Here is a 27,309-nt window from a genome sequence, read left to right as displayed (position 1 = left end):
TTCCTGCCCTCACAAGAAAGCCGCCGTGGCTTGCTCTCGAGGGTCTCTGGAGACTGACACTGTTGCTTGGAGACCTCTTGCTCTGAGGAAATGGAGCCACCTCTGCAAGAGCAGGACAGCCATCATCCTGTGACAGCCTCTGGTGCACAGACCAGCTCTTGAGACCTCGTGCATGGAACAGATCTTAAGGACACATGAGAAAAGAACCCAGAGCTCCCGGGTGGGCTGATCCACCTATGGGAAGAACAGGCCAACCTGGGCTTAGCCAGATCAAGAGAGGGAAATACTGCCACACCCAACGGTGTGTGGAGTCTAAAGAAGCAGAAAACACAGAAGAGCAGAACGGCGGTGGCCAGGGCTGGGTAGGGCAGGGGCAGACGGTGGCCATGTCCAGTGGTGCTGGGTTCATTGTCTCCATTCAGCAAAGAAGTTAAGAACAGGGCACAGAGACAGCAAGCAAGAAGTCGGCTTATTGCCAAGGCAACAGAGATACAGGGACTTCTCCAAAGAGAACCTGCCCACCCAGAGCTGGAAATCCAGAGGGGGAGTCCTGGCCTGTTCTTTTGTGGTCTCTGGAATTTCCTCATCTCCTCCCCCGTCACGATCTTCTCACCATGACTGATTGATGTCCCCTGGATCCACCTGTCTGTTTTTCTATTGAATTCCCCACTTGGGAGCACACATGCATAAGTGTCTGACTGACTGACTGGGTCCCCTGTTTGTGTCCACACACAGTTCCGTTAACCAGGCACTTGAACTCCTCAGAAGACCCTCTCCATGCTCCTCTGCTCTGGCCCTGGGCCGGGCCTCTTGCAGGAAACAGTGATGGAGGAGGAGTACAAGCAGCACTCAGAGACAGGCTGGTAGGCCCAGGGGAAGACGAACTCCAGATTCGGAGCCCTGATCCACACTTTCTCACAATATTCACAGGTTATTTGCGTTATCTTAGACTCATCCTATCACTGGGGCCTTTTTCCTCTTTTAAAAAATTTCCTAATCCATGTTGCTGAAGGCCTCGTGCGGGTTCTCTAAGGTGAAGCTTGCCTACAGAAACAGATCAGAAGAAAGGCTCTTTTCCCAGGTACCCTTAACTCTCTCGTCTTTGAAGGCCTGGCACAGGGGTGTTCACATTTCCAGAGGGAGTGGCCAGACTCCTCGGGCAGTTATTTCCAATCCAATCCAAGAGGTAGGGCCATGGTTAATCAGGGTTCCTGGAGGGAGGCTGAGGGGGAGGGAACGGACCCTTTCCCAAGGAATGGTTTCTTGCCATATCATTTTTAGGATTTCACTCACAACCAGGACCGATTTGGCCGTCACACATGCTCCTCTCCATCCTGGATTGGCCGTCACACATGCTCCTCTCCATCCTGCCCTGACGGCCTAAGGCCTTCTGTGTCTGCTCAGTCCAAGGTGGACTGCAGCCTGGTAGGACGAAGGCCTCCAGGGATCTGAGGCTTGGCCTACGGACTGTAGTTAACAGCTCGCTACCGTTTCCTGGGATTTTAGGGAGTGGGCTTCAGCTCCCTCACTGTGAGGGAGGATATGAGCGGTAGGCGTGCTCCCTGGCTGCACTCTGTGCCCATTTCACCAGGTACACCAGCACACCTGTGCACAGCTCCCACACAGACAGAGGCCCAGCCCACCTCGGGGGGCTAGCTGTTGCGTCTGAAGTCAGCTTTGCTTCTCATCACTCTTCTCAAAGGAAGGAAAGGGCAGGCAGGACCACCACCTGTGGCATTCCTTGGGGGTCACCTTCATGAGGTCACCTTCCTCTACTCCAGTCCTGGGGCCTCCTTCACAGACACGCCAGTCCTGGGGAACTGCAGGTGCTCTTGTGACATAAGGGAACCAGAAGAGCATCAGGAAGGATCGACTGCTGTGGGTGTGGCGGTCGGCAAAGGCTCTGGAGATGGCTGCAAAGCTGGGGCCTCAGCTGGGAAGGCCAGGGTCCCTCCATGTGGAGATGTGGGTGGGCCCCAGCAGAGGGAGGAGCAGGTGCGGAGCCCGAGGAGAACCAGCCTTGCCTCTGTCCTCAGTCACAAGGAGCGGTGAGGGCCAGTCTCCATGGCAGGATGTCAGAGCAGATGCGCCAACTAGCAAATACACAGCTGCAGGGACTGAGGGGCCACATCTCTGCCTTCAGAGGTTGAGCCTCTGTGTCTGCACAGCATGGTGTGATATTCTCATCCATCTCCCCAGGACGCTTTCTTTTTTGCTATCCAGTACCCCCAGCTTGCCTTTCTCTCAGATTGACTTAGTCCTACCTACGTGCTTTAATATGAAAAGTAGTTTAAAGTTTTATTTCTAGAATGACACAAAATTGATATCAGAGAAGAAACTGTACTAAGAATTCAATCAATTTTGGAGGTGGGGGTTGGGTTGAAGTAGATCATATGGTAAGGAGCAGAGATTTGCAAATAACTAGAAGCGGTGTATTCGGGATTTTAGGAAGTCTGAGCAGGAAGCTGTCTTTCTTGGCCACAGGACCTTACCACACAGTGAGGAGCGCATGGGCTAATGGCTTAGCAGAGCTGCATTTATTTGCAGTATTTACACAGCCAGGTCACCTGGCGAAAGTGACTCCAAGTCCTGGAATTGGTCATCTGATCAGAGTCCCAGGAGTCTGGGATTTACTGCCAGTCATCTGAAGGCAAGGTCTTAGGGCACCTCAGGCCCAGGCAGCAGGAGTGAGGAAGTGGAGCCAGGCAGAAGGGGAGGGAGCTGTAGACAGGTCACCCTCAGCCAGCCGCTCCGTCCCTGCTCAGCTGACCTGGCTGAGAGACTGGCCCGGGTGCCTGCTGCTGGCCTCCTCCTGCCCCTGGTTCCATTGTCAAAGGGCCCCCATGGCACTGACTCCCCTGCATTCCTGGGCTGCTGACCCCACCTTCCCTGTAGTGCTCTGAAACCCAGAACCCCCACTGACAGGCTCGGCCTGCCAAGCTGGCTGAGGGGCTCCTGCCAGCAGAGGTCTTGTGGGCTTCTGACCCTGGCGGACGTCAGCTGCTCCCGGGCCCAGGAACAGAGTGGGACATCGGGGGACAAGCAGGGCACAGGAGTCCCTGGGGAGGGCATGCTTGTAAACCAGGCCCAGTGCAGCCGGGTTAGCAGGACCTGGCTCTGTGCTGACTTGTGTAGGGCACCAACTCCATGTCCTTTGGGATCCTTCAGGATGTACCTCTGGACGTCACCGTTTGTGGCGGGTGTGTCTTTGTGTGCGCCTGCCCTCTGGTGTGTTCTTGCTGTGTTATTCCTCTCTGGTGGAGCCTGGGAGTTGTGCTTGCAGGCCTCTTATGAGTGCGGGTGTAAAGCGTAAGTCGGAATATCCAAAGGTTTTGCACCCCGTATTTTCAGGAGAAAATATTTGCCCATTTTGCCAAATAGTATCTTTATATTAGGTTTGCTGGTCCGCCAAAGACTGGAGTGATGACTTTCAGAGTGAAGACAGACAGTTTGAATCAGGCACTTGAGCAAGGGACCTGTGTCTCGTTTTCCTCCTTTCTGCAGTGGGACAGGCCACCTCGACTGCCGAGTTTTGGGGGCCTAGGGGGTCTGCAACTGTCCCTCTCTGCCTCTCCATGCCCGGCCGGCTCCCCACCTCTGGCAGCGTAGGTCATGCCTGTCACTGTGGATGGGCCGTCCTGCCCGTGCACAGCAGTGGAGCAGGCTGTTGAGGGCCCCACAGGCGGCTGGACTCCTTCCCTTCCTCTTCCCAGGCCCACTGCGGTTTTCACTCTGGCTTCAGGGCAAAGGGAAACCTCTTGACCCTGAGTCAGGGGGCCTCTGTGGCCTCCTGGTCCCAAGTCGGAGGTGACATAGAGGCTACATCCTGGGGGTTGGATTCTTGCCAGGAAGGAGGGTGGGAGGTTTCTGCCTGTGACCTTAAGAAGAGATGCAGATGAGCTGGTGGAAGAGGGACTGGCCAGGAGAGCTCTGCCGCTCCTGCAGAGCTCCTCCAGTCCCTGAGGACCCGCAGTGTCCCACCTGCCCTTCCCCTGCTCCTTCCCAAACATAGGGAGCAGCTTCCGGCTCTGGAGAAAGAGTGAACCATAGGACTTAATGTTTCCACTCTGCAGGAGCGAGACGTCCTCTTGTGTGGTCAGCAGCAGGCTTCCATGAACTCACAGCACACTTGGAAGTTTTAGATTCAGTCTTCTCGCAGGACATTCATCCATTTCTCCAGGGGTGGTGCTTCTGAGAGCGGGGCTCATCCTGGGGAGCGCAGGCCACTTGCAGCCCTTCAGCAGCACTGTGACCGGCCACACTGGCACAGAGCTTTGGATGTCCATGCCGTTGGCGTCTTCCTGTGCTGTCGTTAACGCACGGTAGCTGGAGTTGGCATGAGGTCTTAGTTCCCTTTTCTTCCTTAGGCTGCCGAGACCCATCTACTCGCTGATGCATTGTTAACAGTGACAAACTGACTTCAGGCTTGAGGAGAGGAGTCTGAAAATTATTGTCATAAAAAAGTAAACCCCAGAAACAATGGATTATGCACAAAAATCAAAAGGGCAATTACCTGCATCCCACACCGCGGAAGCTGCACGTCTCTCTGATGACAGCATCTTCTGGGAGGCAGCGCGAGTCTCAGGTCGGAGGCCTCTTCCTGCTCTTCTGCTTTGCTGGGGGTGGCATCTGTGGCCCCCCAGTCTCACCTCCTGGGGCCACGTCCTTTGGTTAGTGGAGCAGTCCACTGAGCACTGGGCTCCCCGTCTGGGTGGTAGGGGACTCAGTGGCCAGAGAGTCCCTGAGGTAAGAGGACTCAGTGGCGGGAGAGTCCCCGAGGCCGACTGCACAGTGTCTGGAACAGCAGTGAATGGTCATGGAGCCCCTGCGCCTGCCACAGATGCCTGCCACCTGAAGCTCCACCCTGCTTGCTCCTGGAGCCGCAGCCCAGGGCTCTGGGGGCACTTGAGACACCTTCTGAATGGCTGCTGTGGTGCCTGGGTCGTCCTGGGCTCAGTCAGCCTTTTCACTGCTGTGAGCAAAACACCTGCCAGAACAGTCAGAGGAGGAGACATTTGTTGGGGTTCCTGGTTTCAGAGGTCTCAGCCCACTCACAGCTGATTCTGTTCCTCGGGGCCTGAGCTGAGGCAGAGCATCTTGGTGGAGGGTGGGAACATGGACCAGGCAGCAGGGAGAGACTAAGCTCCGCTCACCGAGGGTCCACCCCGCAACTGCCTGCTCTGGCCACACCCCACCTGCCTGCGGTCACCAGCTCACCTCCTTCAGCACATGGCGCGCTGACCCGGCGGAGGCTCTCAGGACCCAGTGTCCGCAGCTCCAACTTGCCGCGTTGCCTCCCGCGTGGGCTCTTGGGGGACACCTCACGTGGAACCACACGGTCCTGTTCATTCCTTCCACGGGGATTTGAGGACGGTACCTGATTAAAGAGCAGAGTGAGGGGACACGGGACTCCAGGGCCAGGGGCAGTGCACTCCCAGGAGACAGTCTCCGGGGCCTCCAGGCCTGTGGCCCTTGTCCCCTCCTGCCCTCCACTCTCTGCGCTTCAGCCTAACGTTCCTCCACCAAACCTGGCACGGGGCAGGGACGAGCCCAGGGTTGAGCCTGGGGGCTAGAGGAAGCAGGAGGGACGGAGGGCGGGAAGGGTCAGTGCGCGTGTCCAGGGGAAGGACGGAGAAGGCACAGTACAGTGGCACTGTTCCCTCCCGCCCCCTGGGCTCTGGTCAAGGTGTGGTGGGGAGGAGGCATCAGGCTTCCGTGACACTGTCACTGTCACCTTGTGCTCTCCCCTACACTGCCTGGCTGCGGGGTCTCGGGGCTGGGCTTGGCTCTGGGTGCTGTTGTACGGAGGGAGGAACCGGGCACACACCACTCAGACCCAGAAAGCACGGGCTCCACAGCTGAGTAGGGGCCTGTGGCCCACCCGGGCTGCACCGAGGTCCCCAGTGTGTGTGTGTGTGGGGGGGTAACATGCAGGAGAGCGCACAGGCCTGGGTGTGCCTGGCCCCTCACCCCGCCACGCAGCTCTGTTCCCCCGGGAACAGCGTCAGGAGAGCCGCGCCCTCCACCTGTGGGCGTGCCTGACACCCTCATCCAGCTTTGGCTTTGGCTCTTCCAGCTCAGGAAGCCATCCCCGTCCAGGTTTTTAGGACAACGGTGATAAGCCCCGGATGGAACTGGGCACTAAAGTTCTTGTTGCTCAATTTTTCTGTTTTCTGTGGCTTGAGACACAAAACAGCATCATGCCACACATCTCTTGTGGCTGGAGGTGCAGAGCCTCCAAGTGAACATGGGAGTCAGGACTGGAGTTCATCACCCAGAGGCTCATGTCTGTCTGTCCACCCCTGTCCGCCCGCCCACCCATTTAGACGATGGTTAACAGAGGCGGGGTGCAGGTGGGTGGGAGGAAGAGCTCCTAAGTCTGTGACAGTAGGAGAGCCATGAATGCAGTAAGTGAACATTGTGAAATAGCTAATAGGCTTTAGGGTGCTCCTTGCCCTGACCTGACCATCGCACAGGAACACACACATTCAAACGCCACTGTACTCACAGACACCATCAGCAAGTGTTGATTAAAAACAAAAGCTACTAGAGAAGAAGACATCACGTGGGCTGACAGACGGCTTCCAGGGATTCGGAGAAGCAGCCGGTGTGGGCTGAGGGAGGACGTGGGAACCTCGCTGCAGCCGGTCAGGTGGTGGACCTGGTCGTCAGTGGTGGGTGGACATCAACACATCTGCATTTTTTGGACTCTAGTTTAATGTTAAGTCACTTCAGATTTTTCCCCCAGAAGCAGTTGTGGTACCAATGTTGAATAGATCTGGAGATGGCCACTCTCCGAGAAAGTCGTGTTGAAAAGGAGTTCATTCTAGAATGGCCCCATTTAGAAGTGGTTCATTCACGTAGAAAGCTCTTCCTGCTCTGGTGAAGGTAAGTCGTCAGTGATGAAGAAATGTCTTTAGAAATCAAGTCAAGTGACGGGGTTTTCAGCAGTGTTAAGCGCTGAGGTGAAAAAAATGTATTTTTATCATATTTTATTTAAAAGACAAAATTCTCCCACTTTCACAGTTTAACTTAAAGTTTTCCACTTGGGTGCCTAATTTGAACACTGATATATCTTGATCTTATAGAAATTCATTTTGCTGTTAATTCTTACTGTTCCCAACTACTAATAATTATTTTAATTATGTAACAATTAATCTCAGTTATTCTAAATTTACTTGCCAATAGAAAGCTACTTTTTTTCTGAAATTTTCTTCTATGAATCCTTCTGAGAAAACTAAATTGAATAATATAAATTTATATTTAATAACATTTTATTTCAAATGTAATGATCACAGATCAATGGAATCTTAGTACACTATACATTTGGAGTAGCGTGCACTGTGGCTTTGTATTGAAGAGCTTCCTGAGCCAGATGAAGCCAATACAGAAGCTGGAGTTAATAAAGTAGAAGTTGAGTCATTTCCATTCCAATGGTGACTTCACCCTTTGCAGCGAGTGGCCCCTCCTCGGCTTGGCTGCTGGGAATGAGCTCACCTCTAGGCGCGTTCCCTACGCTGCAATCAAACAGCGAGATTGTTATTGTCATCTAAAGAAGCTTGATACACAGTGGTGGCTGTTTGCAGTCGTCTGCAAAAAGGATCCCTGACAGTAATTAGGAGAGCGCTGTGTTCCGCAGCCTGAAGGTGCCCGAGAGGACCCTCCAGAGCACCCAGGTGCCTGGGGACTGTGGGGTCCTGGAGACTCTCTGTGGGCCAGGCTCCCGGGCTCACTTCTGTCTGACGGAAGTCCCAGAAAAGCAGGAGCCGTGTTAAGTGTCACAGAGGATGTGCACAGTGCCTTGGCCAGTGAGGAGAGTCTGGCCATAGCTTTTCAAAGTTCATCTTTATAATTTAAATTACAAAGTAGTGAAATCAGGAGTAGCACAATTACTAGCACAGTGGGAAAATACTTACGATGGCGTCACCACTCCAGAACAGTTCCGTGCCTGTCCTTCCTGACAGAGTGGAGTTAGCTGTGCAGTTCCTTGGACCTGGGGTGCATGTGATTTTCTGCCATGCTTCTTTTTTTTCCTATGTTGTCACATATTCTCATTTCTGTCTTTTTTTCTTTTTCTTTCTTTTTTGGTACCAGGGTTTGAACCCAGGGGCACTTAGCCACTGAGCCATATCCCCAGTACCTTTTTTATTTTTTGCTAAATTGCCTAGGGCCTCACTAAGTAGCTGAGGCTAATCTCAAGAACCTGCAATCCTCCTGCCTCAGCCTCCAGATCCACTGGGAAGACAGGCATGCTCCACCACTTTATCTTGTACATAGCAGCATTGCATTCTCTCACGTGTATCTAAAAATAATTGAGACACACACAGCCTGTCCTTGGGCAGGTCCCTGACTTCTGAAACCATGTTTGGCAGTAATTTTTCCATATTTTTGAACAGACATGTGTTGCCAAAAATGAAACCAGTTAACACAATGGTGATATTATTGTTTTATTATGAATATCACACAAAACTTGTTAATATTTATGATGGACAACATGGTGTTTTGAAATGCATACACCTTGTAGAGTGGCTAGTCAAGCATTTAACATACCCTTTGTCTCACATACTTAAGATGTTTTTTTTTTTTGTTTTTTTTTTTTGTGATGAGAGCATTTAAAATCGGTGCCAGTAGTTTCCAAGTAAACAATATGCCGTCACCAACAGTAGCCCTCCGTGTGCCTTAGGGCTTCTGAACTTAGGCCTCCTGCTCCTCCTGTCTCAAGTGTCGTGTCCTTTGGCGGGCGTCACCTCGTCCCTCCCCAGCCCCTGGTAGCCACCGCTCCGTGCTCTGCATGTGTGGATTCTGTTGTCAGAGCGCTCGTGTGAGTCACGCGGAGCTTGTCTCTCTGTGCCTTAGGGGAGGTCCTCCATTCACCCACACTATTGCAGAGGACAGTGCTAACCCTGTGGCTTGGCACTGAGCTGTGTCCCATGGGAATGTGCAGGGCACTTTCCTCTTCTGTGGGTCTTGGGTGCACACTGCGGTTAACCCTGAACCTGGCTGTGATCCGTCTTCACACACGGGGTTCTCCTCTGTGGCACATGGGCCCTGCAGGGGCCGTGGACCCAGTGCAACGCTGTCCTTCGTCCTCCAAGAGGCTCCAGGCTTTTCCCCCACACTTCATTGGCTGCCTCCTGCCACAGTACACAGGGGCTCCCCGCGTCCACCTCTCACCGACACTTGACACCCGCCTCCTGTGTCTTCGATGATGACCATTCTGCGAGGTGAGGGGACATCTCCTGCACTTTTGATCTGCATTTCCTGATGTCCAGATGCAGTTCAGTGAATGATCTGGAGAGACCACGCCCACCGCCTGCATGAGGAAGGGAGGGAGCGGCGCTGCTGGAGCAGGTGCTGCCCAAGGCTAGTGCGGGTGGACAGCTTGCTGGACCCGCAGCAGCTGCCCAGTCGAGCCGTAATTGCCCCCCACCCCGCACTTAACCACCCTTGAAGGAGAGCATCAGAGGCCAGCAGCTCCGTCTAGGAGGCTCCTCACCCTCCAGGCCCAGCTCCCCGCCCTCCATGTTGACCCCTCTGGTCCGCGTCCTTCGCAGCCCCACGACACCCCCATTTCTCAATGCTTATTCGTCGTTATGGTTCCTTCCTCCCTAGACAGGTCTCTGTCTCCCCGAGATCGGGCTTGGCGGTCTTACTCATCTCTGCATATGCGGGCCTAGGACAGGCGGAGGCCTAGGAGGTATTCAATAACATTGTACTGAAAAGATGATGAAAATGTGGAAACCAAAATTTAAGTAAATAGAAAGAAATAGAGATTGGAGCCTGAAGAAGGAAACTTGTTTTTAAAACAAAATTCTTAGATTTATTTTATTTACTCCATGTGGTTCAGAGGTTCAAACGAAGGTCAGTGGGGGAAATTATGGAGAACAGAGTCTCCAGATAGCTGTCTTAAATACCTCTTGTGACTGGCAGTGAAACTAAGCATTGCTTGTGTTTTATACTTTTTACCTTCAAAATAATACAAATTTGTACCTATTACATGTTGCTTATGAAAGTTGCTTCCACAGAACTTCAGTGGCTCTTGACACTTGGTGAATAGTGGGCTTCCTGGAAAGAAGGAAGTCTGGAAAGCCCTGTGTGCTGTGAACCTCCCCATTTTGCAGAATAAATTTTATTAAGCTGACAAGTTCTTCTGGAAAAGGAAGATGCTCGATTTTGCTTAACCTAGAATGTTCCAAACTGGTTTGACCTGGCTTGGTGATGTGCATGTACACCCCAGGAAGAGGGTTACCTGGATGCAAGAGTCTCCACACCTTGCCCAGTTGACACCCAGTGTGATGTGGTGCATGAGGATTTCCCGTCTGTTTCTTTCCCCCTTATCTTTTATTACTGATTTCATTCACCTACAGGGAGGGCTATGCAGCTCCGGCCCCACAGCCTCCCTGGTTCTTCCCGACCTCCACCCTACAGTTTCCCAGTCAGAAGACACAGCAGAGCTCCTGCTTGTAACAACAGGCTTGTCAGATAGTGAAACAAGACCCTCCCCACTCAGTGTCCAAAGGGGGCTGAGGAGTCATGTAACGCCTGTGTTCAGATCCGACCTGGGTCTCTTTTGTTATTCTGCAACGATGCTTTGCTAATGCTCCAGCCCTCAGGCTTCACGTTTGCAGAGGCTCTGGAGCCAAAGTCATTTCCATCCAATTCTAGGCTGGGTGGATGGCTGTCTTCTAAATAAACGGCTCTTTTCCTGTAAGACATATTTTTGAAACACACTGACACGGGCCTCCTTTTGAACGTGTTGAACATGTGCGATGGGAGTCTAGATCCTTGGCTGAGGCGGTTCCTTCATTGGGACCTCCTGAGACTTGCTCTTGAAGGGACCTCTGGAGGGGTGGCAGGTTTGTTTCGTTTCTGGGAAGCAGCATTCCTTCACACACACTCCCTTGTGTAAGCTGCAGGACCCTGAGGTCGCCTGGGCTCTTTCTGTACTTACAGGTGACAGGTTGAGGCCCTTGGGTTTGTTATCTCTGAAGGCAGCAGAACCGCGTGGGCGCCTGGCCTGTGGTTCTGTCAGGTGTCTGAGTCACAGGGCGGCCTCTGCGCATGTGGCCTGCAGACCATATGTCTCCATCTCTTGTAGCCGAGTCACCGTGCCGCAGCTGCCTGGTGATTGTTTTCAGAGGAGTTTCCTGTGAATAATTTTGATTGTTTTTTGTTTTGTAACTGTCCAGGGTTGGTGCAAACGTGCAGTTCTCCTGTGAGGACAATTATGTGCTCCAGGGATCCAAAGGCATCACCTGCCAGAGGGTCACAGAGACATTGGCTGCCTGGAGTGACCACCGGCCCATCTGCAGAGGTAAGGCACGTGCAGGCATGATCGGAAGCACGCCTTCCTTGGGGGCACGTTTTTCTGAACACGTTGCACCTACAATGAGATGTAAGTGCAAAGCACTGTCAGTAGATGGAGAGAATGTGATCGGGATGCGCGTTTTCTTCACCCTGGGCCAAAGTGTGTATTCTCTGGGTGCTTGTTAGAAGGCGAGCACTGGGCTATAGCGTCTCTGTGCCCCAGGAGGGACAGCGGCAGATCAGAGCACTCACGTCTCTCACACTCAGCTTGCCACCCTCCTGTATGTGCACGGAGTGGGCTTCTGTGCCATTCTGTATCACAAACCAGGTCCTTTAGAGAGTTTCTTGCACAACCTGCAAAGAAACATAGACTCTTCAGCTTTCTGTTGCTGTGAGACTGAATTCCTGGGTTTTGTGATGTGAGAAAGGGTGTTGTTACCATGATCTCAAATCATCACTCTGTTAAAACCTGTCCTAAGCTAATGTCTCACCTAGTCGACAGGGCAAGGTAGGCATCAGCAACACCATCTTCAAAGAGAACACAGGAAATCAGGAGAAACTAAGGTGTTAATCTCACTTCTTGGAAGTATTTATTTGAATACTACTGGAATTCTAAAGAGCATACCAAAACCAGAAGGCAGAACATTGCTTTGGAAAATATTAGTAAAATTAAAAGAAAACTGGGTTTGGGGGCTTTCTTTCTGCATTTTGTTCATAAGATAATTTGTCCAAACAATGGTTCTTATTTTGTACAAGTACTATGTAGACCACGGAATAAGGAGGAAAGTTTCATGGGTAGGAATATACCATCCCTCCTGGGAGCTGTTTAAGAGGAATGGGAGAAGGTGTCCTGGACAGTGCACAGCGCTGGCTTCCTCCTTGAAGTGAAATGGCTGCAGACACATCTCCACCCTCCTGTGGGCTCCACCTTCCATATGGCGGTGCTCGCTGCATGCTCACCCTTCCTGTACCACACACTGCTGTGCCTGGGAGAGGGTTGGCACTGGCCGTGACCCTCCCTGTGGCAGGTGGGCCAGGGCTCCCGGACTGCTTCACAGAGAAGCTCCTGTCTCTGAGCAAGGAAATCATGCAAGCCTGTGCCTTTAGGATTTTGTCATTAGACTACTTTGTGTTCTTCCCATTATTAAAGCAAGATTGTTAAGCTTTCAAAGACACCGTACCAAATTCTGTTCCCCTGGGTGGTGGCCATGCAGGAGGTCGTCAGGTATGAATAAGTGGTAGGTCCCAGGAGGGGGACTTCCCCATGAGAAAACGGCCCTTCACTCTTGTTTAATGGACATGTTCCTCTTTATTTTAAAATTCCAGATTACACAAATAGTAAATGTGTGTGTGTTTAAATATTTCTTACTTTTAAATTGGTAGGGAGGAGTGATGCAAAGAGGATTCTTGTCCATATTCTATTTTATTTTTATTTGCTGATCCATGCCATCTCCTTTCTTTGTGCTGAAGCCCAACGTGACTTGGCCATTTCCCAATACCCTCCCTAAGCTCCTGGCTGCCCAGGCCTCAGGTGCCCCTGGCCTGTCCCTCCGTGGGAGGACCTGCTGTCCCACCGGCTCAAGCTGGAGTCCTGCCAGCCTCCAGCCCCACCATTTACTCTTATAGACAGACTGAGGAGGAGTCTTTTTAAAATTTAAATGTATTTTTAACTGATACGTGAAAACATATAAACTGCATGTATTTATGGGACACAGTGTGGCATATCCGTACATGGATACATTGTTTAAATTTTAAATCAGGCATATACTTGTCTGTCTCCTTAAACCTTTATGGTTTCTTTATGAGGTGAACATTCAAACCCCCTTTTTCCAGCTCTTAGGAATGCACACTAAATTATCATTCCCTGCAGTTGACCCTTGGCCCCTGGCCTGCAGAACGTCCCCTGTCCGACACCAACGCGGTGCCCACTGGCCGACCCTCCTGGCCTCTCCTCCCCACTCTTCTACCGCCTCCCTGAGACCCGCTGTCTCTCCACCTATTACAAGTGAGACCTGCAGTCCCTCCTCCTGGGCCTGCCTGGGTCCGCTTGACCTCAGGACGTCCGTTTCATCCGGGTTGTAGCACGTACAGCACTGCATCATTTCTGTGGCTGAGTAGTGCTCTGTGGTGTATGTTCTCCTGTTCCCTGATAGAACGTTCCGGTGGTGGGTGGTTCACTCATTGGTGTGTGGGGAGATTTATGTCAAGAACTTTCTTTTGTGCTAAGGCACCTTCGTCTGAGAAGCTGATATTTTCAGCTGCTCTCTGAGTTGAAAGGGCACAGAAGACAAGTGAGACGTTACCTGAAATTGTAACCATAGTTACCCAAAGCTAATTGGAGCCGGCAGGGAATAAGGAACTGATTATTAACTTGGGATTCCAGGTTGGGTCGGGTGAGCTCAGAATCACCCTGAACTCAGTCACCTGTCAGGGGCCAAGGAATCGTCCATGCAGAAACAACCTTTTCAATGATAATGAAACGATTATTTACACCTGAAAGATGACCCGTTCTACCAGATTACAGGCTTAGCATCAGCTTTAGAATCATACTTTATATACTGATCACTTGATTAGGTAGCTACGCTCTCACAGATTTAAAGAAATAGACACAATGAACTTTTAAAAATCCTAGTGAATTTAGAAAATTTCTGTTATTACTTCCAGGTTTTTGCTTTTTACTTGATGGCCAGGTAGTGTTTTTGCCCATATTACTTCCCCCTGTTACTAACAACGCTACATTTTTGTATTTTTATGCTGCTCCCTTATCCCACTGCCCTAGAGAAGCTGAGAGGGAGCCCTGAGCTGGTGTCATTGACCTCCCAGGGCGCGGGCCTCGGGGCATTACCCTGCATATCCCCGGCCCTCCGAGCCTTCATAGAGTCCACGCCTGCAGGCCTTTCCATAGCACTGTCCTCAGGCCAGGCTTCCCAGGCTCCCCCGGCCTCTGCCTTTCCTCAAAGCTCTGCTTCCTCCTGAGGTAACCTGTTGATGACTGCATTTGCTGCTTCTCCATCAAGGCCAGGAGTGCGGCTCTTCCCTGTCTGCAGCCTCCTCGAGGCCCGACTCACTGTCACTTCCTCCCTCGTGGACTTTAACATGAGCTTTGAGGTGTGGCTGGCCAGGCCAGGAGCCCCATGCCCTTCACGCAGCCCCGAGACAGCAGTAGGTGTTATGCCTGTTACTGTCTGAACCCTCGGAGAGGCCTAAGCTAAATAACTAGGAGAGGACCTGAGCCAGGCCTGGAACGCAGGGACAGAGAGAAGAGGCTCCTGACCACTGTGTCCCGCTGTCCTCTGTTTGGGTTGACAATCTGGAGTAGACAGAAAATATACGATTAACAGTAATTATTTCCTCTAAAACATGTAAGAAATGAACTAGTCGACATACTTATGAAATTGCATGAGAGAAAGCTTCTAATGTGACTCCTCTATCCGAATAACTTAAATTTAGTTGATTAGAATATTCTTTCCATCAATTAATTTAATTGGGCAGTTACTACAGAACAGAAAAGATTTTCTGGAACTGTACTTAAATGAATCTGTAATTTATTTGTGTTAGATAAATCATGTGAAAGAAAGGAATTTTGTACTTAATATGTATTCATTGATTAAATGGACAAATGGCATACGTTGGCATTGAAAACTGATTCATTCTCCCTCTTTCCCTCATGACGTCTTGCGTTACCAACGTACCGTTTTATGAATTCTAGCTCTACTTGGAATATGTATAAGACATGAGTGAAATTTGAGCTTACAAGTGTAGAAAACTGTCAAGAGAGTAACAGCAATGATGCACCAGGTCATGGCTGTTATCCAAGGACATTTATTCTGCGTGTAAGTGGGCATTAGTCTACATTAGGTGCCATATTTCATAGAAGATCTTGACGAGGGGCGAGGCCTTCGCAAGGGTGACAGTGACATTAGTCTCTCACATGCAAACGTGTGCCTCACACTTCAGTGACGGGAAGGTGTGCACAGAGCGCACTGTGAGCTTTCTTGGTGCTGGTGCAATTACTCCTGAGCTTCCTTGACCCTGTGTTGGCTGTTTGGACGCCAGGTTAGTACAGAGGCAATGGTAAGGTCCCTCCTTCCACAGATGCCAAACAAGTGACCAGTCCCTCTCAGGACAGGTTTCTTCTAGCTCTGCCCCAAGGAGGAGCTACGCAGTTCACCCTTGGCACGAAGCGAGAAGCCAGTGGAGGCTGGCATGGAGGGGAGAGGCCGGGGGACGCATCTCAGGGGCCAGCGTGCAGACTCGGAGCTGTCCCTGTGGGTTCATGGCCCCGTGTCCTCTGGGTTCGTCCCTGAGCACAGCACAGACCGCTGCAGCAGCACAGCGCCCTGTGTGGCTAGACGGACCTCCGATTCCCCACCTCCGTTCCTGCTCCCTGCCTTGCAGGTGGGCTTCTCCCAACTGCTGCCCTAAGCGTGGCCCAGGGAAGGACACTGGACTCTCTGATCCACACGGCCCGACTGCTCTCCACCTCCACAAGCTCACCACTGAGTCCAGTCCGTGCGGCTCTCAGTCGGGCCTCCAAGGCTTTGCTTTTCTTCTCTCAAGCTCTTTTAATTCTTAAATGTTGAATTTTAAAACACTAGCACATAGTTACCCTGAAAAGAAATCTTAAAATCTTGCAGCTGATGGAGGAGGAAGAAGATGTGGATTGTGACAAAGAAAGAATTGTGGGCAGGCTGCGTTCTCCCCACTCCCAAATCCAGAGACTTTAATGTAACACTTCCTGCCTCCGAACCAGGAACAGGCAGAATCTGTGGGTAGCCCCCAGGGCTGCAGGAATCCAAGACCCTACTGCTCTGCACGGCGGCCTGTGGGTGACAGCTGGGAGAAATCATGGCCACTCAGGCCACGTGACTATCCAGGATAAAGACTCTACACAGGCGAGATTGAGCTTTGCGTAGTTGTCAGTGGGAAGACTGAGAATCCTCACTCTTGGTTCCACCATGCTGCAAGAAAGCAGCAATTCAGGAATCACCACTGGTGGCATGAGCGGAGGTGACCTTCAGGGGGCAAAGAAGCAGACAATAAGGATGGAGATGAAGCACAGTGACTGAGGTGCTAGCTAAAGTTTTCAAAAATCAAGGATTACAATTAAGTAATTATAGGTAGATCATGTGACTTAAAGAGGCTTTACCTGTTCAAGAGACACAACAAGTATTTATAGAGGAAATCCTCAAATGCCGAGAACTGCTTTAAATGCAAAGCTTTAATGAACAAAATTGACAATTATATTTGCCCTGAGTGTGCCCTTACACTTCATTTCAGATATTTCCTTTGGTAGCTTCCTAAGAATGTGGATTAAGACAAGACTAATCTGCTATTGAGATGCATTTCGAGGATGAAGATAAGTTGCTAAGAAGAAACAAAATGAAAAAAAAATGCTATAGATTCATTTCCAACACTCACAGCTGAAGGTCTGAGGAGGAACCAGACCCTGTGCTTCTAGGAAACGTAGAGCTGTGCTGCTGCTCCATGTGTCAATCCAACAACTCACTCAAAGTAGAACCACTGGAAGCCATAATTCCCCTCGCAATGGTAGATCAGTTTCTCAAAATTCTGGGAATTTTAGTAAGTCAAGTGGAAGTCCAGCTTCAAAGCAGGCGGCCAACGGGCAGAGACTGCTGAGCCGAGGGGCGGGGACTGCTGCTTCTGGTTCACTTGTTGGTGACATCTTCATGATTAGGGGCCCTGGCCCTGAGACTCCAGTGCCACGCGTCCTTGAGTCTCTCTGTGCCTTGTGGCCTCCTGGGAGCTAAGCCAAGTGTGTACATGTATCTCGTGTGTTCGAGCCAGACTGGGATTTGAAGTCGACTGGTAGGCATGGCCGAAGATGGTGAGATTTAGTCACCTTTCCCAGGTGGGGACAGCTGGGGCTGATGCCAGGTGGGCACAGATGCAGGGGGTGGGGCACAGTAGCCTCCCATGCACGACTTCCCCAGAGCAGAGCTGCTTTCTCAAAGTGTGATGTGCTTAGAAAGTCTCTGTGGCTACTCTGATTCATAGTTCAAATAAACAAGTATTTATTGAGTGTCTCTCTGATATGCAACGGCTCTAAATGATTCAAAGTTCCAGAGTGTAAATTGTACCATAAAGGTCTCCTAACTGGAGTTGTGCACTGATAACTGTCCTTTATGGTTTTCTAATTAATACTGTTAGCGTAGTGTGCTTCAGGTGAATTCACATCTGCAGTCGTGGCTCTCTCAAGAACATGTTGCTAAAGGCATCGGTTAGGGAGTGAAGACTCATTGCCCATTGGAGGGGTGCAGGCTCACATTGTGCTTTCTGTAGAGACCTTCAGAGTCATAATATACCCACTGGTTCTGAAAAACAAAGTTGTGCCCATCTTTATTTAGGCAATGCAATTCATTTGGACAGTAAATACCAATTTTTAAAAGTAAATTTTGGTTGGGTCCAGTGGCACATGCCTTTAATCCCAGTGGTTTGGGATGATGAGGCAGGAGGATTACAAGTTCAGAGCCAGCCTCAGCAACTTAGTGAGGCCCTAAGCAAGTCAGGGAGATGCTATCTCTAAATAAAATATAAAAAGGGCTAAGAATGTGGTTAAGTTGTTGAGAGCCCCTGGTTCAATACCTGGTTTAAAAAAAAAAAGTGAATTTTAACAGAGTAGGCTAACTTTTAGCTGATTATTTCCATAGTATATTTAAGCACTGGGAAAGTTGTCCAAAGTGATCTTGTCACATTAGCATATGAAGGACAGCAGACATTGTGTCTGGCTCTGGGTAGGCAGGCAAGTCAGGACACATCACGAAATCCCAACCCAATGGGAAAGGAAAAGCTGTAGGCGATGATCACATGAAGAAGTGTTACTGGGAACAGACACGCTTTGTGTCATTTTATGGTAACATAAATGGGGAGAGTCAGAGGGGCTGGGGTGCAGGTAGTACCCATCTCAAGCTCACGAGTGCATGTACCTGGACTCGGTGTGAGGCTCCTAGGGCAGCGACTGGCCTGCTGGTGCTCAGCCCAGGGGAGGGGGAACAGGCCCCCATCAGGTCAGGTCCCTCCTGGGGCCCTTCCTGGGAGGCCCCTGTGCCTGATGGCGGCGGTGGTGGTGAGGAAACAAAGCCCAGCTTCTTCCCTGTGCACCTCTGTGAAGTCGGCTTCTCCTTTTCCTTCCCAAGACCCAGCCGAAGTGATCAGTGTGAGTCTCCAGTCCGGGAGACCTTAGATTTCCAAAATCACCTGTTGTTAAGAAGATATCCCCAAAGAAGAGGGCAGAGAAGCACTTTTACCCCCATCCCGAGCCGCTCATTCTGGTTGGGAATTGCTGTGCTTCCCTTGGCCTTCAGGCCACCCTCAGGATGGAGAGACAGGAGGCGCTGCTGTCCTCCGGCTTCTGGAGCCCACCGCTGTCTTCGTTCTCCACACTTTGAGTAACATCTCCCTGCCTATGTGCATTGACCGTAAGGACGCCTGGCATCGTCTTGTAGAGAGAACTAAAGGTTGAAAGAGGCTTGGGGACCGTCCTTCTGCCCTCCTCATCTGAGCAGGGCTGGGCCAAGGGGTGGGGACTGCTGCTTCTGGTTCACTTGTTGGTGACATCTGCATGGTTAGGGGCCCTGGCCCTGAGACTCCAGTGCCATGTGTCCTTGAGTCTCTCTGTGCCTTGTGGCCTCCTGGGAGCTAGTCCGAGTGTGTACACGTATCTGGTGTGTTCCAGCCAGACTGGGATTTGAAGTCAACGGATTGATACTGACGTTTCCTATGGTACTGTCACCGTGAGGTCATCCTGTGAGCCTTTGCAAATCCAATATGAACGTTTCCTAGTGCACGTTGGGACACTAACCAGGAACCCGCAGGCTGAGCAGAATCCACCTGCCAACTTTAGTTCATGTCCCTTAGAAGCTGATGAAGTCCCATATGAATATGATATCTGTCGCACCGTCAAATGCCGTAGCAGGTAACCGTGTTTCTCTTTCCAGCCAGGACCTGTGGATCGAACCTGCGTGGGCCCAGTGGCGTCATCACCTCCCCGAACTACCCGGTTCAGTACGAAGACAACGCACACTGTGTGTGGGTGATCACCACCGCTGACCCCGACAAGGTGAGGCTGCGGCTCCCAGGGTGTGCTGCCTCAGGTGACACGCGGGCTCGGGCCACTCTGTAAAGCACACGCCCCCTGACTTTGCCACTGGCATTGAAAGTCCAGCACTGCTTGTGTCCAATGCCCACACCCGGGCAAAGCAGTGTAGTCAGAGGGTCACGCTGTCCTCTCGCTGTCCTCTCCTGGTGGTGTCCAGCTAGGTCTGGGCATGCTGCCCTCAGGGGTCGCAGCCTTTCCAGCTGTGGGTATCCCATCGGTGGCTCCACCCAGGCCCAGCGTTTCTGCACATGCCACTCAGTGTGATGGCCTCTCCTCCTGTGCCCACATGCAGAGAGCTCTTTTTACAGCATGCGAAAACCCACAGGCTGTTTTTCCTTAAGATCTCTGTGCTTTCCTAAGAGCCAGACGGGTGGCCTTGCTTTGGGTGATTTCTCACCTTAGGTGGCACTAAGTAGCAGGTGTGCCCCCTGGCAGTAGAGGACAGTGGAGACAGGTTAGTTCTTATGGGTGTCTCACACACAGCCTACGATTGTGTTACTGCATCTGAAAAATCCACCAGGAGAGCACATTCGGAATCGCCTTGTGTTTGCTAGAGTTGGGTTGTTTTTAATTTGGTTGAAACGCAATTGGGATTCCTACCAGTGGAAACAGGAAAACAAAGGTGGTACATCTTTATATTGATTTGATTTAAAAACTGACAGAAAATCATTCTGAGTGTGGATTTTAGATAAACTAAAATAAACAATGTTCAGAGCCTATGTTTATAGTAATATTAGATTTAGAAAGATCACTCCGCTGCGAGTCTCCATCATTCGCAGCAGGGCTGTGTCTGCAGGGCTCATGGGGTGGGGTCTGTGTCTGCGCAGTCTGGGTCCTCTTCATGGGCTCCTGGGTGCCCCAAGCACCCGCCCAGGAGCAGAGCCATTCTGACTGCACTGGGGGAAGTCTTCCAGATGCCAGAAAACAAAGAAGTTTTCCTTTGCTGATTTCTGTCCTGCGGCAAGGCCACTGCTGTGTGACATGACAGCGGTAATAAAAGGGCTGTGGGCTTCCTCCCTCAACACAGAGGGTCACAGCTGCCACAGCTCTTGCCAAAGACCCCGGTTTTATGATGGTTGGGTCCTCAGTGTTCTGGGGCCATGTGTCACCTGGGCTGAGTCGCTCCACTGTGGCCCACTTGGTCTCCGCATGCAGGTCAATAACTTACCCAAGTTCTTACCCAGCTCTGCTGTTTCCAAGCCTCGTTCTCAGCCCTTAGAAGCAGCTCTGCCCCTCAGTAGCTCCATGACCTTGGGCAAGGGAGCCCAGTTCCCTGAGCCTCAGGGATAGTAAGAGCATGTGATAAGAAGACTTCTCTGGAAAGTGGCTGTGAAGAGGACCACATCCACGTGTGTGCCTAAGTAGCTGCAATACCGTGGCCGACTTTCAGTCATAAAAAATGTAAAGTTAGTCAACAATTTGACGACCGTTTACCAAGCCGTTGCATTTATGTGTCTATCAAAAAGGAGTTTTATTTAAAACTGAATTTTAAAAGTATATCATGTTACTAGTTTAGAATTGTTTTAAGTAATGTCCACGTTCACATAAATTTAAACATCTTTCTGTTCAATCTCTAGCAAGGTAAATTATGTGACCTTGAGAATTTAGCAAAGGTCCTGAAGCTTAGATGGAGAAGCTTTAGGGAGACATACCAGTGCAGTCCAACTTGTTGGGCATGTCCTAGGCGGAGTATTGAAGTAGCTCTAGAAGGTGACATGGCTGCACTGGGGGTCCCTGCAGTGGGAATGCCACTGGGGCTAAATGATCTGACGGGGACATTGTGAAGCACTGGGTGTGCTGCTGTGCCTTTACAGTAGGTCACAGGCTTGGTTGACGTCACATGTTCCGCGTGGCCCTGTGAACATCACGAGAGGCCATCACACAAAGGCAGTGGGTCAGAGGGCCACTCGGGAGCTCCAGGCACCCACCCCAGCAGGTCCTGCGGTCTCTGTGTGTTCTTATGCTGTGCTAAGCTCACCCCTGGTTACCCTGATCCCTGGCGCCCACTGCCACCCTCAGCTGCTCCCAGAACCTCGCACTTCCTGCCCTGGGGCTGAGACCCCACCAGTGAAGCCCTCTGGAGCCCTCTTTGTCTTCAGGGCACAGACCAAACCCCGAGCAGGAGGCTGCTCCCATGGCCCTTTGCCAGGACGGGGCACAGACACTCCCTCTAGTGGTGGGGCAGGGAGTCCAGAGGTGCAGTCCACAGGGCTCTGCAGGCTTCCCAGCAGGAGGGAGCAGTGCCCATGGAAAGAGCCCAGCCCCCACTCCAGGTGGGGTTTCTCCAGTCCTTCCCTCATGTCCTTTAGGACACAGTCAAAAGCAAACAAGGCCCTGCTTATCCCAGGGAAAGCCCCCGATAAGACACACACGACGGCAGCCATTGCATAAGCTCTCCCTACAGGCCCCTCCTGGGCACAGGAGGAAATCGTGTGGCAGTAGGTTCTAGGAGAGGTGGAGGCACAGCTGCGAATCTGCTCTGACACGCTGAGCGATGGACGATGACAGTTGACATGGAACGGGCACAGAGGCAGCTCTAAGGGGGAGGATCCAAGGTTGTCTGAGATGGAGGCTGAGCAGGACGTGGTGCCCAGTTGATGGTGAGGGAGAGGGAGGCCCAGGCGAGGCCCTGGTTCTCTGGTGCAGCACTACGTCCTCCCACACGGCTCCACCCTGAGTCGCTCTCCAGCAGGTGCTGTGAGTCGTGGGAGAGGGAAGGAAGAGCAACTTGGAAGGTGGGTGAGGAGCCCTTCTGAGTGCCAGCTGTGCTCTGGGTTCCCTGGAGGAGCCTCGCCAGGCCCACTGTCCTGGCACCAGGGCTCACAGCACCCTGACTGGTATTACCGTTGTCCCAGTTTGGAGCAATGCATTCTCCCTTCCTCTAACCACGAAGGGACCTCGAGAACCGATGGTGCATGTGGAGGGCTGTTTGGTGGTGGGCAGCAGGGGGTGAGGACCTGCTGCGGATCCAAGCAGACACAACTCCCAGAGGCAAACCTGGAGGCCACAAGTGTGTCGTTAACACTGGAAACCAGAGACAGGGACCAAGGTGTCAGGAGCAGTGAGGAGTCATGGGAAGCCATGCCTTGCTTTCCTTTCTAGGACAGTGAAGGCAGGGTTTGCCGTCAGCTGCAGGGAATGCCCGCGCACCACCTGGCCGTACACGCGGTCAAAGGTAAGCTCTCTTCCCGTGCGAGGAACACTCAGAACTCTTCAGCTGAGAAGACTGTGCCTCCGAGCTAATCTTAGGTGATCTCATGAACACCTTTCCAGTATTTTCAAGTCGCATTTAGGTGCATGATGATAAATGTTCTCTAAAGTACATTAAAGATATGATTATACACAGGATTTTCTCCCTCTTTCCAATACATGCAGAAATACTGACATTTCTCACTGAAAGGGAGCTCAGGGTCCGGAGGCACCCACAGCACTTCCCTGCCATCTGCAAGGAGAGCCACTTCCTTTGCCTCTCTCTAGTGTGCCATCACTTTGATGAATCATATAAGAAAATGGAATAATGGGATGATATTGGAAATAATCGAACACACGGACAGGAGCTCTGGTCAGAGGGACAGAAGAGCCAAAAGGGCAGCAGCAGGAGAGTCCACTTACTTCCCACAGGGCCGTAACCCCCTCCAGGGCCCTGGCATTGCCATTCTCTGTCCATGCACAGCAGCGGCATCTCAACCCGGGGCAGCAAGGTGGCCGAGGCTCTCCAGACTTTGGTCCCAGGCAGACGCACTTTCCATGAAGACACACGGCCTCTTGTACCGACACAGGAAGAAACCCTCCACAATGTGCCTGGCACAGTTCCTTGGGCCCTGCTGAGTCAAGGCCTGGGGTGCAGCTCCCAGGGAGTGGAGGAGAAAAACACCCCAAAGCCAGGAGAAGGGGCCATCAGTACAGGGCTCCCCGTGGGGTGTGCCCCGTGCAGAGCAGCTGCATGCCGGGAAGAGAGCAGGTGTCCACCGTCCCTCTGCTGTGCCCAAGTCCCCAAAGCCTCTCCTCTTGCTCTTTCCCTAGACTCCCCTGGGCGTCTAGTTAGTCAGGAACAAGAGTGTGTTCTTGGACTTCTCCAGGCTGATTGCTGAACCTGCCCCAGCTATCACATGTGCACGATGGCTTCCGTGCACAGTTTGGGGCTGTGTTTCTCTCTCTGTGTTGGAAGTTTCACTTTCTCTGTCGTCTGTGCAGATTTCGGAAAGGTCACGTGTGAGCTCGGTTGATTCTGAACACCCAATCATTCACTCACACTTCAGGAAACTTGTGTCATTCTGCTTCATCACTTACGCTGTAGAAAGGTTCAGAGAAGGAACGGAGAATTCCAGATCGATCCCCTCGCACACACCAGCACTCTTAGAACACCACTTAGACACCTGAAGGCATCTCAATTAAGCAGAATTACCATCCAAATTAAGCACCAGTCATTGCCATTAAGTATAATTAGGCTTAATTTGATTCCTTGGGAGACATTTCAAATAAGCGTTTTCCGAAGAAGCGCTGGGCGAAGAAGTTGTGCTACAATGGAGCAGAGAGAGGAGGAGTCACGTCAAGCCTCCAGACAATGACTCCTGCCAGAGCACTCATGGAGAGTTCTAGAAGAATCCCTGTCCCTCCATGTGTGTGCTTGACCTCATCAGATATGCAAACTCTTAACAAATAAGGCAGAACAGAAAACGGAAACTCCCAGGGTCGGGAGGAGGCGAGTTCATACAGTCTGCGATTTGACCTGAATCCTCTCTTGATGGTGCGCACGCTCCTGGCCGGGACTCTGGGTGATCTTGTACAATCAGGAGCCGTCCATCAGGTTTCCCAGTTATTTATAGAAAATTGCTCATAGGAAATAACCAATGGAGGAAGCTTGGAGTCTAGGGAATGTACATTACATATATTTTGGAATGTCAAGGTGAGAGGAAGACTAGAATCTATCATTAAAAACCTAAAACGATTAAGAGAAACTAGTATGTAGGATGTTCTATGTAGAAAACTATAAAAAAAAGTCTCTCAAGATTTAATTCAGATTTATTAAACTCAATTACAAGTGCTTTCGCCATAGTACCACCAGAAAAACTCAATAAAAATAATATAGCAATAAGATACTTTAAAAACCACTTTATGTAAACACATCCAATAGTCTACTATTTTTAGATAGCATTCTTGATGAATCTGTGATCCAATACTTGAGAAATATATATATATATATATATATATATATATATATATAACACATATATACACACACACATACATGTTTGTGTATATGTGTGTGTATGTATATAAACCAAGTATAGGAACTAACAGAGAAGGTCTGAACCTGAAGACTCACTCCTGGGGTAGTCATTGGAAAGGCTGACTGTATCCTGGAGGAGCACTGTTGTGCTGAGCGCCTCTGTAGGCATGTACATGCAGGCACACACCCTATGTGGACTCATGTGCATACGTAGCAGCTAGATTGAGAGGGGCATGTGATTCAGGTTCACAATGCCCATGCTTAGGCCTCAAACACACACACACACACACACACACACACACACACACACACACACACACACCTACACAGCTACACCTGCATGGCCAGCCCTCTCTATTCAGGATTGTGCAGTCTTCCTTTCGAACATCTAAAGATCAAAAATATTTTTTAAAAAACTATTTTTGCTAAACACATACAGACTTTTTCTTGTCTCTGTTCCCTAAACAACACACTGTAACAAGTGACAGCATTTACCTGGTGCTAAGCACCATGGGTAATACGCAGGAGGACGGGCACACTACGTACCAACCGTGCCAGCTCTGGAGGCCTGTGCTCCGTGGAATAACGCATTTGGACTTTTCTCCCTGTCCACGTTTTCATGGGTGCGTTAGAGTCGGACATGATGATGGGGTTTGTTGTCACATATCTGTACATGCACACAATGTAACAATATTGATTGAGGAAATGTTCAGAATTTCTGAAAATAGTTTTGGCAGGATAGTGAACAGCAACTGTGGATAACCTTGGCGAACGCTTTCACGAGAGTCCCAGGGTTCCACTGTACGTCACAGAGCAGAAACTGTGAAACCGGTTTAAAGGAGGTTCCGTAGATGAATGCCCATGAACACAGCAACCCTCCGTGCCAACCCCTCCCTGTCACCTGCCCACGTCAGCTCTCCTGGGACTTCAGGGTCCCCACAACCCCGGTGCTTGAGTTTCCATTGTTTAACTCTCTGGCTTCTGTGGGGAGACATCCCTGTGCCTAGTGCCGCCTGTGTGTGGAGGGGCCTGGGAGGCTGAGGGGGGCATCAGGTCCCCGGTGGGTATGGGTAGGTCCGGGAGCTGTGTAGGTCGGAGGAGGGAGGGAGGCTGAGATGAGCAGCCGTGCAGGAAGCGGGGTCCTCCAGGCACAGGTGGGAGTGAGGAAGGACACAGCCAGGCCTTTTACCTTGTCCTGAGATGGGTGGCTTGGAAATATCACTCAAAAATGAAGTTTTGAGTCCCAGATGCTGCTGGGACGTAGGCATTGCAGGTGGTTGTTGTTGTTGTTTTTTTTTTTTTTTAATTTATTGATTTGTTCTGACCACTTTACGTGACAGCAGAACACTCTCGATTCATTGCACACAAATGGAGCACAGTTTTCACTTCTCTGGTTGTAGGTGATTTTTAAAGTGTTCTCAGATCCTTTGCAGCCCAGGGGAGGAGGCGGGCTGGCTGGAGACAGGATGGAGTCGGAGCCTCGTACCCTGAGGCCCTCCGAGGCTGTCCGTGAGGCTGGTCCTCAGTGTGAGAGCCTTCCCACCGCCACAGCTGAGGTGGAGTTCAGGCCAGCATTTACTCTTCAGCCCCAAAGTCAGTTCCCTTTCCTTTTGGAATGGTAGCAGAGGACCACAGTCTCCTCCCTCCCTGTCCCTCCCTCCCTGTCCCTCAGCTGTCCTCTCCTGTCCCCTGCCTTCCTTCTGCTTCCTTTTCCCTCTTCCATTCTCCTCCTTCCGTCCTTCTCCTTCTCCCTTTTAATAGCTCAGTTCATAAAGAGATCAGTTGGCCCCACCCTACATAGCAAATGAAGAATTTAAATGTTCTCTTTAAGAAAATGAGGTGTAAATGTACTGTATCAAAGAAAGGGTGCAATTAGAAAGTGCGTTTTATTAAAATCGTCCTGCAAAGGTGGGTGGACAGATGTGAATGCGGCAGGATTGTCAGTGGGAAAACCAGGGATTTACTGTAATTAATGAAGATGATGCTAGCCTAAATCATTCCAGTGGCCTCATGTCTAGAGAGAAGAGAACGTGGAGTAGGGAGATATTTCATCTCAAGGGTAGGTGATTCATCACAGCAATTTATGCATTTATGTTATACCTTGTAAGCAACAGCTCTTAATATCTAAAGTAAAATAACAACCATCGCTTAGCTCTGATGCTTGTGAGAAGCTACAGCAGTCCACTAGCTCCTCCATTGGAAGGGAGAATCAGCCTCTCTCACTGTCCAATGGATTGTTGCAAAATTTGAAGTAACACATTTACATAAGTATAAGGGGACATTCATTTGCATTCAAGTTCATAACTTAAAGTTAGGATAGAAATTTATGTATGAAGGTTTGTGACATTTTGAAGTGTAAGTGGAACCCTACCTTTCAGTGGACCTTGTACCCACTGGGGTCCCCGTCGGGTGGAGACTCAGAGATCAGGCCCGTGGCTATCTCCTGGAAGGGCACGGAGCCCCCGTCCTTCCTGACTCTCTGCACACCAGGCACGAAGGCGATTTCCTATCTACGTGCTGTAGGAGTGAGATGCCGGCCAATTCTTTGCTCATTGCACATAACAGGGCTTAGTTCTTTTGGCTGACGTCACTAATCTTGGGCTGTTGACTCGTCACTCTGTGCTTGTCAGCTCTCCAGTGTGCTCAGCCCTGG

At 50.8% G+C, this 27,309-nt stretch overlaps 1 protein-coding gene across 2 annotated transcripts in view; it reads left to right on the top strand.

Annotated features, from left to right (window-relative positions):
• Csmd1 (CUB and Sushi multiple domains 1) overlaps positions 1-27,309 on the top strand; it is a 1,629,066-nt gene that overhangs the window by 1,160,824 nt on the left and 440,933 nt on the right. For both annotated transcript variants that reach the window (XM_040292009.2, XM_040292008.2), the window contains exons 9-10: positions 11,190-11,314; positions 19,266-19,387. In XM_040292009.2, coding sequence (XP_040147943.1) covers positions 11,190-11,314; positions 19,266-19,387 — 247 coding nt within the window. The remainder of the gene's footprint in view (positions 1-11,189; positions 11,315-19,265; positions 19,388-27,309) is intronic.

This window comes from Ictidomys tridecemlineatus, chromosome 14 (genome assembly GCF_052094955.1).
Source record: "Ictidomys tridecemlineatus isolate mIctTri1 chromosome 14, mIctTri1.hap1, whole genome shotgun sequence".
Lineage (NCBI taxonomy): Eukaryota > Metazoa > Chordata > Mammalia > Rodentia > Sciuridae > Ictidomys > Ictidomys tridecemlineatus.
Note: the sequence above shows the minus strand (reverse complement) of the source record. Positions and strands in the feature narration are given on the sequence as shown.